At 36.2% G+C, this 15,371-nt stretch overlaps 1 protein-coding gene across 1 annotated transcript; it reads right to left on the bottom strand.

Moving 5' to 3' along the window:
* Nucleotides 1-4,189: 4,189 nt before the first annotated feature.
* On the bottom strand, nucleotides 4,190-13,870 carry nkx2.2a (NK2 homeobox 2a). The gene is made up of 3 exons (XM_034005443.3): nucleotides 13,755-13,870; nucleotides 6,245-6,553; nucleotides 4,190-5,301 (listed from the first exon to the last, which is right to left on the bottom strand). The coding sequence occupies exons 2-3, from the start codon at nucleotides 6,501-6,503 to the stop codon at nucleotides 4,745-4,747; spliced, it is 816 nt and encodes a 271-aa protein (XP_033861334.2). The 5' UTR covers nucleotides 6,504-6,553; nucleotides 13,755-13,870; the 3' UTR covers nucleotides 4,190-4,744.
* Nucleotides 13,871-15,371: the final 1,501 nt, after the last annotated feature.

Genomic DNA, 15,371 nt, shown 5'->3' with positions numbered 1-15,371 from the left:
CTTTTTTTTTTTTTTTTTTTTTTTACTGTTTTTTTTTTTTTTTTTTTTACAATTAACACACTACAAAAGTGATTGTTTTACCAATTGGATATATTGAGCTGGGTTTTAAGCCAGATTGTGATATACACTATTACTTGTTAACCCACCCTTCTCGGTTGCTTGTAAAACGATTCCATTGAAGAAGAAAGAAGCGTTAAAGACATTAATGTATAAGTTAGAATTCTATACTTTTTAAAGAAATGCGAAGGGCTTTCTCTAAGCTAAGATATAAGGAAACAAAAACAAAAACACAAAAGCAATCCATTGACATTCAACAACCCCGCTGGTGTTTTTCTTTAGGAAATTAATCCATCTATCTTCCGGACAGATACAATGGTTATGGGAGAGTAATTCAAAGCGCTCTGCTTCCACCTTGTGGCTGAAAGGCGTAGTAAAGCGTCGATTGGCTAGTCCGCCAAAGCCTAACAGTGCCAAAGCGGACGTGAATCTTATCTGGATCTTCTAGACGGTAATAAAACTAGATTGCTTCCTTTAAATGAAAGGCCAGCTTATTATAGTTTAGCGATTTAGTTTATTTGGAGATAAACCAGATAAAGGATATAGAGGTGCAGAGGTTCACTATTTCGAAGCTCTTACAAGTCACAAGTGCATATTTCCTGAAATATTCTACTTTACAGAATCGAATGCACAACACCACTCGAAGAGTTCAAGAACATACTTTAAGCTATTTATTTTCACCTGAATATATACACCAAGCCTTAAATGAAACGGAAACAACCCTGCATCACGACTGGATGATTGAGTTGTGTTATGCATCTAAGTGATTTCCAGGGGATTTGAGCTGATGAACAGGACAGGGAATTGCCATGCTCTGCAAATATTGGACTGGCTTATTCAAGAATGACAAATCCACTTTGCGTCTGAACTGAGCCTTATGGTAAATATGGGTACAAAATAGGTTACTCTGTTACGCTGTTAAATGTACTTATCGAAAAACAACACAAACAGTAATTTAATAAAGTGAGTCTAAGCGATCTTGACTGCAGTACACGATTCTGTTTCTGCATTATATATCGAAGAGAACCCTGCTATTTGAAAATATGGGTTGTTTAGCTGATGGATCGAAAAAAAATCAAATGATGGCTTATGATTCAATATGAATTTTAAATCATCATTTATAATAATAATAATAATAATAATAATAATAATAATAATAATAATAATAATAATAATAATAATAATACATTTACTATACAAACGTTGGCTTAAATAAAAAATGTGCACCATTTAACTACATTTAAAAAAACTGTCAAAAATTGTAGAATGATAGTAAATGTAACTTAATTCTGCCAGAACTGTACCTACATATTCCGCTATGACAGTTAATTAATTATCTTCTACTATAGGCCCCTATACCGTATTATTTATAATATTAATACTGTATGAATTTTCCGTGAGTTTTTTGAAAACATGTAGTTACACATTTAAGCAAAAATGATTATTTTAATCAAACTCACTGTAAAATGAACATAATAAACCAGTGTGTAAAGAGCGCTTACGAATGCGGTGCAAAATGCAAAGTATGTAAAAATGAAATAGTATTAAAGTAAACTCTGCAATAGTGTGCAGCTTTCTGGAAGCAGATTGTGTGGAAATAGCCAAGACATCAATACAATCCTTCTGTTAAGAGACATGAGAGAACTGTTGTTACTATAGCTATATCACGGAAAGAAGGAGCCCCTGTTATCGCTGAATGAAGAGGTTTTTTTAGAATAGATACAGCACGGATTTTTAATTCGTCTTTCTTTGAGAGACAACAATGCTGTTTTTGAAAGCCAGGCACAATTTGGGTTTTGTGAGGGTTCCTTTTCCCCCTCCCTAGCCCAGCTGTCCATATGGAATACACCATGTACAACGAGGATCACAATGGCACCAACTGACAGGCACAACAAAACCCAAGGATACTTCTCCCTGACTCGGGATGCACTGCCCCAAATAAAAGAACTGAATAGCAACAAGAAACTCTGACAGTCTCCCTCTCTCACTCTATACCTCCTTAATATGCACGCCTCCAACATCCTTAACTACCGGCCTCCATCCATTGTGCTGTTTTTGTCTTGTCTACTGTATATTGTGCAAAGATAGACTTCACAAAACTGCCCCGTCATCGTGTGAAATATAAGGCTAAAGAGGTTAGGGACACACAGGAATCAACATGTTTTATTGACTTAAAGAGATTTTAAATGGTCCCACTGCAACAGTGTCAGTCGCCCCCATTCAAATGCAAGGAAATAAAACTGTCCAATGCTGCAATTCGTTCATTTTTTATATGAAGCAAGATGAAATGCATTATTAATACCGTATAAAAAATATTGCAGCAAAGATGTATCATGTCCAAGCGTTTTACACACACACATTAGAGCATTCCAATAATTTCACTCGCAATAGATACAAAAAACCGGTAAAGTCTGTCTATCTATCTATCTATCTATCTATCTATCTATCTATCTATCTATCTATCTATCTATCTATATCTAACAATTAAGATACTTTTATTAACAGTACAATATGAACTATGATAACACACAACTATGCATATACATCCATATGTTACGTTTTTATATAAAGAAATGTTGTCTAAGATATAAATATTGTTTCGGATCAATGTGTTATTTAAATACACTCTTTGGTAATCGAATACCTCGGAAAGTTCTACACAATATTTTAACGCATGTATGATTTATAACAGACGATCAGGTTTTAAAGTTTGAACTTGTATTCATGTTGTTATAAAATGAATACATATACATATCTGAGGAACTATATGAATGTACGCAGTCTTTAAAACGCCCCGTTCGTCTGTAATATGTTGAAAAGGAATGGCTGTTCCGCAACGAACCAAACCCAGAGGCCTCTGGAGACAGCGGCTTGTAAATAATTCGCAATGCTTCTCAATTTATCAGTCTGCTCAGTGATACTGACAATGGCAGCGGTTTGTAAATAATTAGCAATGTTCCTCAATTTACCAGTCTGCTCAGTGATACTGACAATGGCAGCGGTTTGTAAATAATTAGCAATGTTCCTCAATTTACCAGTCTGCTCAGTGATACTGACTATGGCAGCTAATACCTGTTTTAGCAGGATTCCTCTGCTGGGGCAGACTAAAGATTGTGTTAAAGATAACCATGTTTGCTGTAGATATTAAACACATCTGATAGTCAGCAATAAGTTTGCTAGCTATCCATATCGTGTTTGCTGGTGTTCTTATACGTGAACCGATCCTTGTATGGATTTAGGTTAACTGCAATAATCGTGTTGATCTAGTGCAGTTTCATACCATTTCTTTCTAGAAATCTGAGTACATTGTATATAGTGCCAGGTTGTATATAATCTTTATTTATAGATTGGCTGGAACCAAATAAAATACTAACACGATATAATTAAACGTAAACAACTCTGTCGCGAGCGGATGTGCATACAAAAGGCTGATTTGATGCTACACATATTCTTTCCCGTTGATGAATAACCGACTCATATGGGTAGCCATCGTGTTGCATTTTATATTTTGCTGTCATCGATTTGATGATCTGTAGAATGCCTAATTGGTTACATCTTAAAATCAAATTTCTATGTGTTCCTGCTACTAGAAACACACATGAGTGAAACGTCTTGGATTTACAAATCAAGACCTTCAAAGTGGAAGCCATTAAGATTGTATTGGAATCAAAAGCTCCTCGGCTGAAGAAGCCCTCTTACATTGAGTGGGGTTTATTTATATTTTCACAAGTGACTTTATCCAGCTAAGCTCTTAAGTAGCCACACATAAAAATAATACGAAAATGCCGATCGCAGAGGCATCTTACACTGTGCGTGACACAAATACCTCGCTGTACATAATAATTGACATTATTATGTATAGCCTAGCCAAATAGAAATACATTTTAAAACAATCAAGCACCAACATGAAAATAAATAAATAAATAAATAAATAAATAAATAAATATTGTTTTAAATAAATGTTCATTTAAAGAAAGACAATAGTTTTGCCTTTTTGTTATTTCAAAGACAATTCATTATTTCTTTAAGACTGCAGTCAATAGACCCAACCAAAACGTAGTTTCTGAAACACAGCATTTTTATTAAAATTCTTATAAAATCGGAACACCCCCCCCCCCCCCCTCCGCCCCCCTCAGCGCGCGTTTATGCGATTATTCTGACAATTAGCTCTAAAATGTTAAACTGAAACTGACACTTTTCCACAGTTTTCTTTTGGGAAATATCTACATCAAATGAAACGCCCTGAAAGTGATCTGCTTGGCAACAATTACGACAAACTATTTACAAAAATCAGGATAAAATAATATAAGAAACTAAAAGTTGCCAGGATTTTATACATGGCCATAAATATTATTTTCTTTAAGTACCATATAAAATGAGCAAGACAAAACTCTCTATAATTTAAAAGTGGTTTCTGTACGTGTTTTATACACGATTGGCAAAAAATAAAATAAAATGAACATATTCTACAACACACAATCATACTGTACAAAAAAATCACAAGAGCATTGAAGTTTTCCAATTAGGAGGCAGGACGCGGTTTTCATGGCGAAAACTCTGTAAACATGGCGCACGAAACACCACCAAAATAAAATGGTCGTATGGATCAAGCTGCAAAATGCAAAAGTCGTTTTCTTTACTTTAAAGCGTCCCTAAAATACACAGCGCATCAGTCTTTTTATATGGTTCACCAAGTCCACTGTTGAGTTTGCACCAAATGATGTGCCGTGGGGAACTGGGGAGTGCTGGAGCTGTACTGGGCGTTATATTGCATATGCTGGAGAGCCTGGGCGCTATATGCAGTAAATGGGATTCCAGCCTGGAAAGTGGCCGCCAAGTCCTGCGCTTTGAGCGTATGGCACGGTTTACCATCCCTGACTAAGACGGGCACTGCCACCCGTCGCGGGGAAGGGAGATGGCTCACCTCCATACCTTTCTCTGCTCGGGCCCGCTTCATCTTGTATCGGTGGTTCTGGAACCAGATTTTCACCTGAGTCGGCGTTAGACGGATCAAACTAGCAAGGTGTTCTCTTTCGGGTGCTGAAAGATACCGCTGTTGTCTGAATCGCCGTTCCAATTCGTAGGTCTGAGCTTTCGAAAACAGCACTCTTCGCTTTCTCTTCTTCCCAGAGTCACTGCCGTTGCTTGAAGTTTCCTTGTCATTGTCTTGCGATTCGTCTGCAGAAGGTTCTGGGGATTTGGCAGACGAGTCCTGTGGTTGGGAGTTTGATGATAAACCATGCACTGTGTGAAGAATTGTAGGAAAACAGAAACACAAAAAACACATGCGAATTACTATACAAATATAGTAACAACGTCACTATTTTACATCGACGCAGTAAATTGATTAAATACAATTTCCACAAAGGTGGGTCTTTAAAGATAGCACAATACAACATATAACATTGCATTTATGAAGAGCACAGTGCAGTACACAGTGTTCCCATCAGAATATCTTGCGGGCATTGGCACAACTTTAATGAACCCTTTCTTCGTAAAATACGTGGATTGGTTTATAAAGAATGAGATACAGTATTGCCATTTGTTATTTAAATGTACACATTAAATTCGTTGCTAATAGATACAATTTAGACATTTGTTTTCCCTAGATAAAGTGGGCATAATTTAAATTAGATTTGTTTTTACTTCTGAAGAACCCAGCAATATTTAAGTCTCATTTAAGTTGTACACGGGTTAAAGAAATTATATATATATATATATATATATATATATATATATAATTTCTTTAACCCGTGTACAACTTAAATGAGACTTAAATATTGCTGGGTTCTTCAGAAGTAAAAACAAATATATATATATATATATATGTAAGGGGCGAAGGATGAGAAACCAAGAACATATCCCTTCCAAAATAATAATAATAATAATAATAACAATAATAATAATAATAATAATAATAATAATAATAATAATAATAATAATAATAATAATAATGATAATAATAAGACACATTGTCTTGTTAACGTATATTAGGATTAGGAATTACAGTGAACGAAAAGCCAAATATTGTGTGTGTGTGTGTGTGTATGTATATATATATATATATATATATATATATATATATATATATATATATAACAAATAACAATCACAGCTTTAATAAAACATGCCCTGCCGATTAAAAAGGAAATCAGCTCTATTTTGTGAAAGCTGTAACGGTACTTACATGAATATTGAATGCTCTCTGTAGTGGCAAGCCATCTTGTGTAAGGATTATCACTATTATCGTAAAATGGGTTCTTTAAAGGAAGGGTTTGCACGTTTTCTGAGGGGCTCTGCCCCAGAACTCCACTCGTTTTCGTTGCTTCAGACCCCTCTGTATCTTCCTCTGCTCCTTCTGTAACAGAGCCGTCCTCATCATTGGTGTCAGGGAGGTCCAAGATGTCCTTCACAGAAAAGCCCGTCTTTGTGTTGGTCAACGACATATTCTAGCTAAATTTATGCAGGAAAGTTGCAGCACCAGTTTGGCAATCCGCTGTTTCAAAACACACAAAACAGAATCAGTGTAGAATAAAAAGGGACCAGTAAATGCTGTGCGAGATTTAGCTACAGTTGAAGCAAATCAATACAGTACGGTTGGTAACCATTGGCTTTTAAAGTAATGCAGTGAGTTCTGTAAGTCCAGGAAGAGTGCCAAAGTGCCTGAAGTGTACCAAATCTGGCTCGTGGACACTGTGCTACTGACGGGCGCGAGGAGGAAATAAGCCATTAGTGGACTGATCAGTCCATATAAGGTTGGTCTCAACACATGAACCTGCAGTGAAAAAGCATTAAAAACGCAAAAGGTTTGCCACGTGTGGGCGGGTCTTGGGAGTCAAGTGGATGAAGACAGTGTTTGCAGATGTGAAATTGTGGGTTTTGGGGAGATCCGAGCCTCTACCATTGGTGCTTCAGAGCATGATGAGTGGTATAACGTGTCAATTAATTACAAAGACGGGGAGGGCCTTTTCTACACCCTATTTACATACAAAGGAGCTCCAAGTAGCTTTATGCTCTGCATACTCGAAAGCGCGTTATAACAAATTGCTCCTGAAAAGCGTTTGCGTTAATACTCTCCACAGATGTAAAAAATAATAAAGCAATAAGCTGGAAAATTGCCTGTTGGCAGCTGGGGCTAAACTGTGGTCTGAAAGCGTTTTCAAGTCTGTTTGTTTCAATCATTGATGCTCGCCTAAATGAAATGCTATTGTTAAAAATGGCAAGAGACCAATTTATGTAAACCTTTTAGGTCTATATTTTGGTTTCGGCTTAAGGACAAGGGGTATAAATGAAACATAAGTCATCGACTTGCGTGTTGTTTCAAAAGGAACGAAGCTCTATTAGTAAAGAAAGGTGGTTGCTGACTGTAAACCTAATGCTTGAAAGAGCAGGCTCGAATACAAATATTTCATTATACAATGCATTATTTTACTAGTTTTACTTATACAATCTAAATAGTAGTACAATATAATAGTAGTGTGTGTGTGTGTGTGTGTGTGTTATATTAGTATACTTTGTGCATCAGCTATATATAATCCGATTGTTAAGGTTGTATAATACGTTCAGTCTTACCCGCGTAGACGTTTCAATCAATACGTAAACAAATACAATATCTATGTATACACCTCTAGAACATGTCATGTTAAGGCGCTAGCATACTCTGCAATGAACGAAAAACGCGTAACATCCTAGGAGTTTATTGTTAAGTCGTTGACAAAACATCCTCTTTTCTCTTTGGACCCGTTCATTTATGTGTCAAATAGCCCAGTGTCGCTCGACTACAGGCCTATTTCCTGTTCCGTAGAATGTCAAATTGCCAGATGGAATGACCCACATTTTAAATTGTAACTATTTTCACTATTGGAAATGGAAAAGCTACATCGGCGAATCGTCTAAATTGAATGGGGTTTTGCACAGGGAAGAGAAGTTTCCTGCATGAAGTCCAACTGAACAATTTTTCACCCGGATCGGAATCTACATCATAAACCAATTATTACTGTAAAACATGTTTTTAAAATATATATTCTTTTTTTCCCTGTTATTTTGTGTTCAAGTTTCAGCTCCCGGTCTAATACACAGTTTATATCTGTTTATTTCTCTTCCCCGCTCTTTTATTTGCTATGTCTGTGGGATACCTGTGAGAAAGCTATTTATTATTGTTGATCAGTTTATTCCTCTCTCCCTCTTTCTGTCTCTCCCTTTCTCTGTGCTTCCCTGCCTCCTATCTAGTGAGAAAGCTATTTATTATTGTTGATCAGTTTATTCCTCTCTCCCTCTTTCTGTCTCTCCCTTTCTCTGTGCTTCCCTGCCTCCTATCTAGTATGTGATTTGGGTGACAATGTTGCAGGTTTTTAGTAAGTCCTCGGCGCATCCTGGGTGGTCGGACCCGGGCAAACACAAATACAAACCGATTGCTAAGCTGCGGACAATGGGCGAAATGTAGACAAATGTCCGGCTCCTGTTGGAAGCCTTTGTCCAAGCCCAGTTTTTGCATTTATTTCAGGGGCGAAATAATAGATGATTGACGCCCCCGTACAATGTGTTCTAACTGTTTGGAATAAATCTGAGGTTGTTCCGAGTTGTCATGGCATTCAACTGCTTTCAATGGACTATCTCTTCATTCATTTCTGAATCCTTGCACAATATTAAGGACACTCCTCCATCTCCTCACTCTCCCCACAGCGATAAGGATTGTGTCAAAACACTTTAGCCTAGTCTGAATGGGCAATGCAGTTCACAAAACTAATAAATAAATAGAAGCTGATAATGTAATGTTTTACTAACTTCTTCGCACCTGTGTCGATCCGCGTAGATAGATCCACAGATACATGTAATATAGCATTACGCAGAGTGGCGTGTTCAAACTAACTCGATCAAACACAACAGGAGGCTTGTTTGAGGGTAAAACACTTTGCTTTAAATGTAACTAAAATCGTGCTGTTGTTTCGGTATTAACACATGCTCCTGCTATTAGCTTTCTGTTTAGGAAAAAAACAAACAAAAAAAACAAACATAATAATACAACCATTCATACAACGTAACTAATTATTATTATTATTATTATTATTATTATTATTATTATTATTATTATTATTATTATTATTATTTAAACTAAATACTGATTTTTTTTTTTAAAAGCTATTCCTTTCTGTATGTTGAATTTTTGTTTTCAGTTTATGCCCAATTATAAAAACGGTAGCGTTATGTTTCCTTTTATCGTAAAGTAAACTGGCTGGACATTATTTTTCAAATATGTCCAAATATGTATTGTACCTTTGAATGATATTTGCATCAATAATAAACCAGTATATTATTATTATTATTATTATTATTATTATTATTATTATTATTATTATTATTATTTGTACTGCATTTAAACGAACCTTTGCTGGATGTGAATACAGAATATTATTTTTTTTGCCTTTGATGAGCCTGTTCATTTCAACTACTTCCATAGACCACCTGATAGGTAAATATTTTCCGAGGCGAATCTGAGGTTTCCTCGAGAATTAATCACTGCTGCTGTCTATGCAGGGTGACAATGGTCCATTCAAAAGCACAGAGAAAGAGTACAGTGGAACTGCAGCTTGTGTGATCGAACCGCCTGACCTTCAACATTCGAATAGTTACTAAGCGAGAACCACTTACAAAGGTACGTCTTGCAAAATAAATGACGTCTCTAATTAGGATTCACAAAGAAACCATTTTTTTCCTAAACTTTACATCTTTTGGCCCTGTTAAGATATAGACTAGACTGCTGTATTATTTTTTACAGGCTTTCATGTGCTGTACTTGTTTGCGGCTGTTATCCCATCATTATAAAATGGCTAATTTAGGTAGATATCAAAATGCCACCTCGTCTGGTGGTTGTATTGTGCAACAACACTAAATACATTTTGTCAAGGAGTCGCAAACCGTATGGCGCTCCAACCTGAAAAATCGAAGAGCTAAAGAAAGTTCAGGCGGGCTCTGCAGTCAGTAAGGGACCTTTTACTAAATCTTAATCCCTGCCGAGGAAAGCGTTTGGTGTTAGAGATGATGGCTGTGATGGTGGTGTGTGTGTGTTTATTGGGGGTGTATTTGAACAATTGAACAAGGGGGTTGAACAGAAGAAGTAAATGTGCACAGCCTGGTAAGTGGCTGTACTTCACTTGAAGAGCCCTGTACTCGTGCTTACCTGTTTACTTTTACAGGTAGCTCAAACACAGGACGGTTGACTTTTCACTGCTGCGGAAATGGAGATTCCCCCCACCCCCCCCATGTCTAAATATAGGCTTCACCGGTCCTTTGTTGCCTCACACATTTTAAAATATGTCCATGTTGAGTGAAACGTGGGAAACAGCGAGGGAGACGGACGGTAAATAAAGCGTCTCGTGCAAGATTAATTCCTTTTCCTCTTTCCACGAAGTCTGTATGATGAATGAACGATCAATAAAGATAGCCTACACCAGAACTGGCAGGAGATGTTGTTGCGAAGCTGTCTGAAAATAATAATAATAATAATAATAATAATAATAATAATAATAATAATAATAATAATAAAATATATAATTAAAAAATCATACATATTTAGCATTAACCAAAGTGCATATAGACTCACAATTAATTTGCCTAGTGAATTATACATTGTACCGAGGAATTTGACTACGTAATATCTTGAAAAATAAAACCCATAAATAGCAAAATAACCATGCAAAGAAAGAGGACCCCCCCCCCCCCCCAAGAAAAAAAACAAAAAAAAACACTCAGTGACAAATTATTTTCGGGAATCATTTCTCAGCATCGATGCTAGTTTTATTTAGTTAGACAACTGCTTGTGTGTGTGTGTGTGTGTGTGTGTGTGTGCGCGCGCTCGCGTTCGTGTGTCAGTGTGTCTGTGTGTGCGTCTGTTTGTATATATGTTTGTGTGTTTGTGTTTGTGTGTATATGTTTGTGTGTGTGTCTGTGTGTGTATGTGTTTGTATATCTATGTATGTGTGTGTTTGCATGTGTGTATGTCTGTGTGTGCCTGTGTGTGTATGCGTGCGTATGTGTGTGTATGTATGTGTATACGTATGTCTATGTGTTTGTGTATGTGCATGTGCATGTGCATTTGTAAGTGTGATACAATCATTTCAAGTGTATTGTTTCAGTGGTGCAAAAGGTGTGAACAATTGTTTTCATCCATTCCATGCAAACAAAGCATATTGGTGAAGCTTACAGTACACAGTCACTGTTGTACGCTTTATTGTGTCAGTCACTGGCAGTTTGGCTGGGTATAGCGATAAGAACGGGGGAAGCAACCAAGATCTGCTATTAAGGATGTCTAAGAAAGGTCCAAGAGAAATAGAGAATTAGATACAGGTCTAATGGGTCTAGAAAATGTAGACAATATAAATATAATGAGCATAGCGCTACCTATAATCCAATACTTTCAGCTGTGCCAAAACGTTCATAAGGTAGGCTAAGCTGCAGTATTTATTGTATCAGTGTTCACTATACACCAACCGTGGCAACATGAAGATTATTTCAATTACACGGGGTTACATTTGGAATGCAATGAACATATGTATTTATTTTTCAGTACTGTTCTGGTATCATATTAAATGCGAATCTAGCATACACTTTATTTGTCTAATTGTACGGTTATTATAAAGCCGATTAAAAAAAAAAATAAATAAAAAAAAATAAAAAATAAACGTGTGACTCAAATTGAACTATACAACTCGTTCATGTTTTTATATCTGATACCCTTGTTAATTTGTCAAAGCAATTATTCTTTTCTAAAAATAAATTAAGATTAGCCGTTTATACATTAGATTTAATAATATTACATTTTTCGAAAAAAAAGGAAAGCTAGTGAAAGGCTTATAATAATGGCAAGGATTTGTTGAGTTTAATCGCTGAAATTCAGAATGTTACGATGCCTAAGGCACACAGTAGGATTAGATAGAGGTAACCTCATTTTACTTGAGGTGCTTGTGAGAAGTGCTGAAATTGACAAGCACAACGTCTCTTCGGGCTCCAATATAATTTGAAAGTGATCATGTTAATAATAAAATAAATGTATATAAATAAACACACGGGTATGTATTTATTGATTTTTTAAAGTCTTTCTTGGTTTACCCCCCCCCCCCCCCCCCCCCAGTAAAACGTGTGTAATAGGTTTAGAGATCGCCCGAGGGGTATCGCTGCCTTGCCAGCCATTTGTAGCCAGTTTAAAAATCAAACCTTTTTTTCGCCCCGAGGCAAAACATGTTCTTTTATTCATTTTCCTTCCCCGCTGATTAAACATGTCACAATGAGATTATCGCTGTGGCTATGCCCAGAGGAAAAGCTTTTATTTGTTAAACTATTAGTTTATTTGTAACGGTGAATTTCATGCGTGTGTTACAGTACATGCTCGAGTCATGCATGGTTTATTCTATGTAAGCACTTCCAATGTATGGGGCTACTGGCGATTGTGACATGCTTGAAATTCATTATATAGGTAGCGGTTGTGTAATTACAGCCTTATGCTTAAATGGGTCAAGATTCATATAAAAAGAGAAATTCCTTAACACTAATTACAAATAAAGTGTGTTATAATTCAGTGTTTACTGAAAACAGGGGTTGCAGCGACGAGTGAAACATCCATTTATAATGCTCTGGCGAGCCCTACCGACTCAGTGATGAACTGTCACAAGAAAAAAAAAAAAACCAAAAAAAACCCCAAAAAAACACATGCAACAGAACACAACTGTAATATAACTTTTGAAACTGATTACACCGTACCGGTACTAGTAATGCATTTAAAAGTATTCAGGTGAACATGTTAATGCTAAGCATATAAATAACACACTCGTTTAAACAGCAATATCCACTGTATATACTTGTTGTTATGTTAACTCCAAGTTAACAATTAGTCTAAACCCATCACTGATTTAACAGTCCCTTCCCTTTGTTACAAATGTCATCATGGATAAGCATTAACGTTCAATGATAGCATTGTCTTTCGAGTAGTCAGTGTTCTGTTAAAGGTACTCAAATTAAAGTGGATTAAAGACAACAGCCCACCTTTTTGTTTTCTTTGGGGACCGATAATTATCTTCCTTAGAGTGCAGCAATAGGCTAATCTTAGCAGACAGACTGGAAGTACAGACTGGGGATTTCCTCGGAGAACGGGAAGCGTGCTTTTAAATATTATACTACTGCATGAAACATGTTTATAAAACTACTAGTAAGATTGCATGCTCTGTGGTTAATATGAAATGTAAAAATTCATATCAGATTATTATTTTCTTTAATGGAATTTTAATTTTAACCCTCCCATTATGTCATCTTATATCCTTGGTAGTTAGATCCTTTATTTGACCACAAAATGACGCATCTTGCATCTGTCGGCAGGGTTTTGTTTTGGAGTTTTGTTCTTTACAGCACGCGCGTTAAGAATTTTCAAATCAGGGTGGGAGATAACAGAGACAATTGTATTGTTAAAAGACAATAACACATACTTGCATGATAAGTACATCACGGAAGAATGCAAAAGAGAATCCAAAGGAAACGTGCAAGGATTCTTGTAGCATGGAGGGTTATGACATGTAACAAACGTTTCAGAAAGAAAGAAAGAAAGGAAGAAAGAAGCTAGCAGTGTTTAAACGCCTCTTACGTTACCAGCATGCAATAAAGCACAATTTACACAGTAAAGGGTTAAATAATGTGAACTATATTGCGCTCACCTGGTGACTGTTGAAAGGACGCTAAGTGCTGTGGCCAGCGTTAAGACGGCTCTGAGTTAATGAAATATCTCCAAATGGAAGTGAGGTGTGCATGCGGACCAGATAACTGATTCGCTTTATATACCCAGAGAGCAAGTGCGGCTCTAGTGATATTATACAAGTGCGTTTGCATAGCTGTCCAAGTGGCTCCGCTTCGGCTCTCTCGCTAACATTGCACGATCTGTTTGTTTTACTCAGCTATGACGTGAGACAAAATATTGGCCATATGTTCATCGGCAATAAACTGGTCATAAGTGCAAACACCGGTCTTCTTGATGGTGCTTTTAGCTGATTGAAACTAACTTTCTATTTTCATTTGTGGCTGCTGCGCTAAAACTCAGTTATTTTGCATTTATATCTCCAGTTACATCTTTTGGTAAAACACAGAAAGTAAACCGAAGCAATATTAAACGCAGAACTACAAAAGGTTACAGAGATAGAGGGGTTTAGTGGATGTCTACTATTAGTTATTTCTCCCAGGACAAGGCTGCCACTAATAAATCGCTTGGTAGCTAAGAAACAGCAAAGCCAAATAGCCAGATGTGACATGTTATTTATGCGAGAACTCCCGTTTACACAAGATACGCTGATGTAACATTTGATAGCAACAACATGAGAGATTAAGCTCGCAGATTGCGTTTTTGTTTTCAGTTACAGCCATAGGGATAAACATACTGAACCTGTAACAAATATAACAAGAATATTACAAAGAGTTGAAGAAACTGTAACCACTCCCGCTTCATTAAGTGTGTCTGATTAGTTCCTTCCTTTGTAATACTCATTCATTCATTCATTCATCCATTCCTGTATTTCTGTTTAAATGTTTATTTTCTGTGTGCATGCCTTTTTCCAGTGTTTTGGATAGCATTTTAATTCTGCGATGGGTTAAGAATCTGACGAAAAACGTGGAATTTAATCAGGCAGCTTCAAGATAAAGCCGAGCTGATTTTACCATCTATCTATCTATCTATCTATCTATCTATCTATCTATCTATCTATCTATCTATCTATCTATCTATCTATCTATCTATCTATCTATATATATATATATATATATATATATATATATATATATATATGGTAGCGAACCTTACCAGTAATGCATTTTAAAGTCTACACATAAATCTAAAACATATATATATATTATTATTATTATTGGGCAGCAGTGTGGAGTAGTGGTTAGGGCTCTGGACTCGGTTCAATCACAGATGAGGGACACTGCTGCTGTACCCTTGAGCAAGGTACCTTACCTAGATTGCTCCAGTAAAAACCCAACTGTATAAATGAGGAATTGTATGTAAAAATAATGTGACAGCTTGTAACAATTGTAAGTCGCCCTGGATAAGGGCGTTGGCTAAGAAATAAATAATAATAACAATAATAATGTGACGCAGTTTGTGTTAAAATACAATAGATAACATCTTCAAAAAAGCTTCATAATCACTTTTTGGTATTTTCAATGAGGACTTCACTGTTTTTTAGACTTTTAGTCTATGAAAAGTAGTCAGCGTTCAATTGAAAGAACAATGGTTGCATCATGTTTGTATTTATATAAATATTTGTATATGTCATTATATC

Source organism: Acipenser ruthenus, chromosome 5 (genome assembly GCF_902713425.1).
Source record: "Acipenser ruthenus chromosome 5, fAciRut3.2 maternal haplotype, whole genome shotgun sequence".
NCBI classification, from domain to species: domain Eukaryota; kingdom Metazoa; phylum Chordata; class Actinopteri; order Acipenseriformes; family Acipenseridae; genus Acipenser; species Acipenser ruthenus.
Note: the sequence above shows the minus strand (reverse complement) of the source record. Positions and strands in the feature narration are given on the sequence as shown.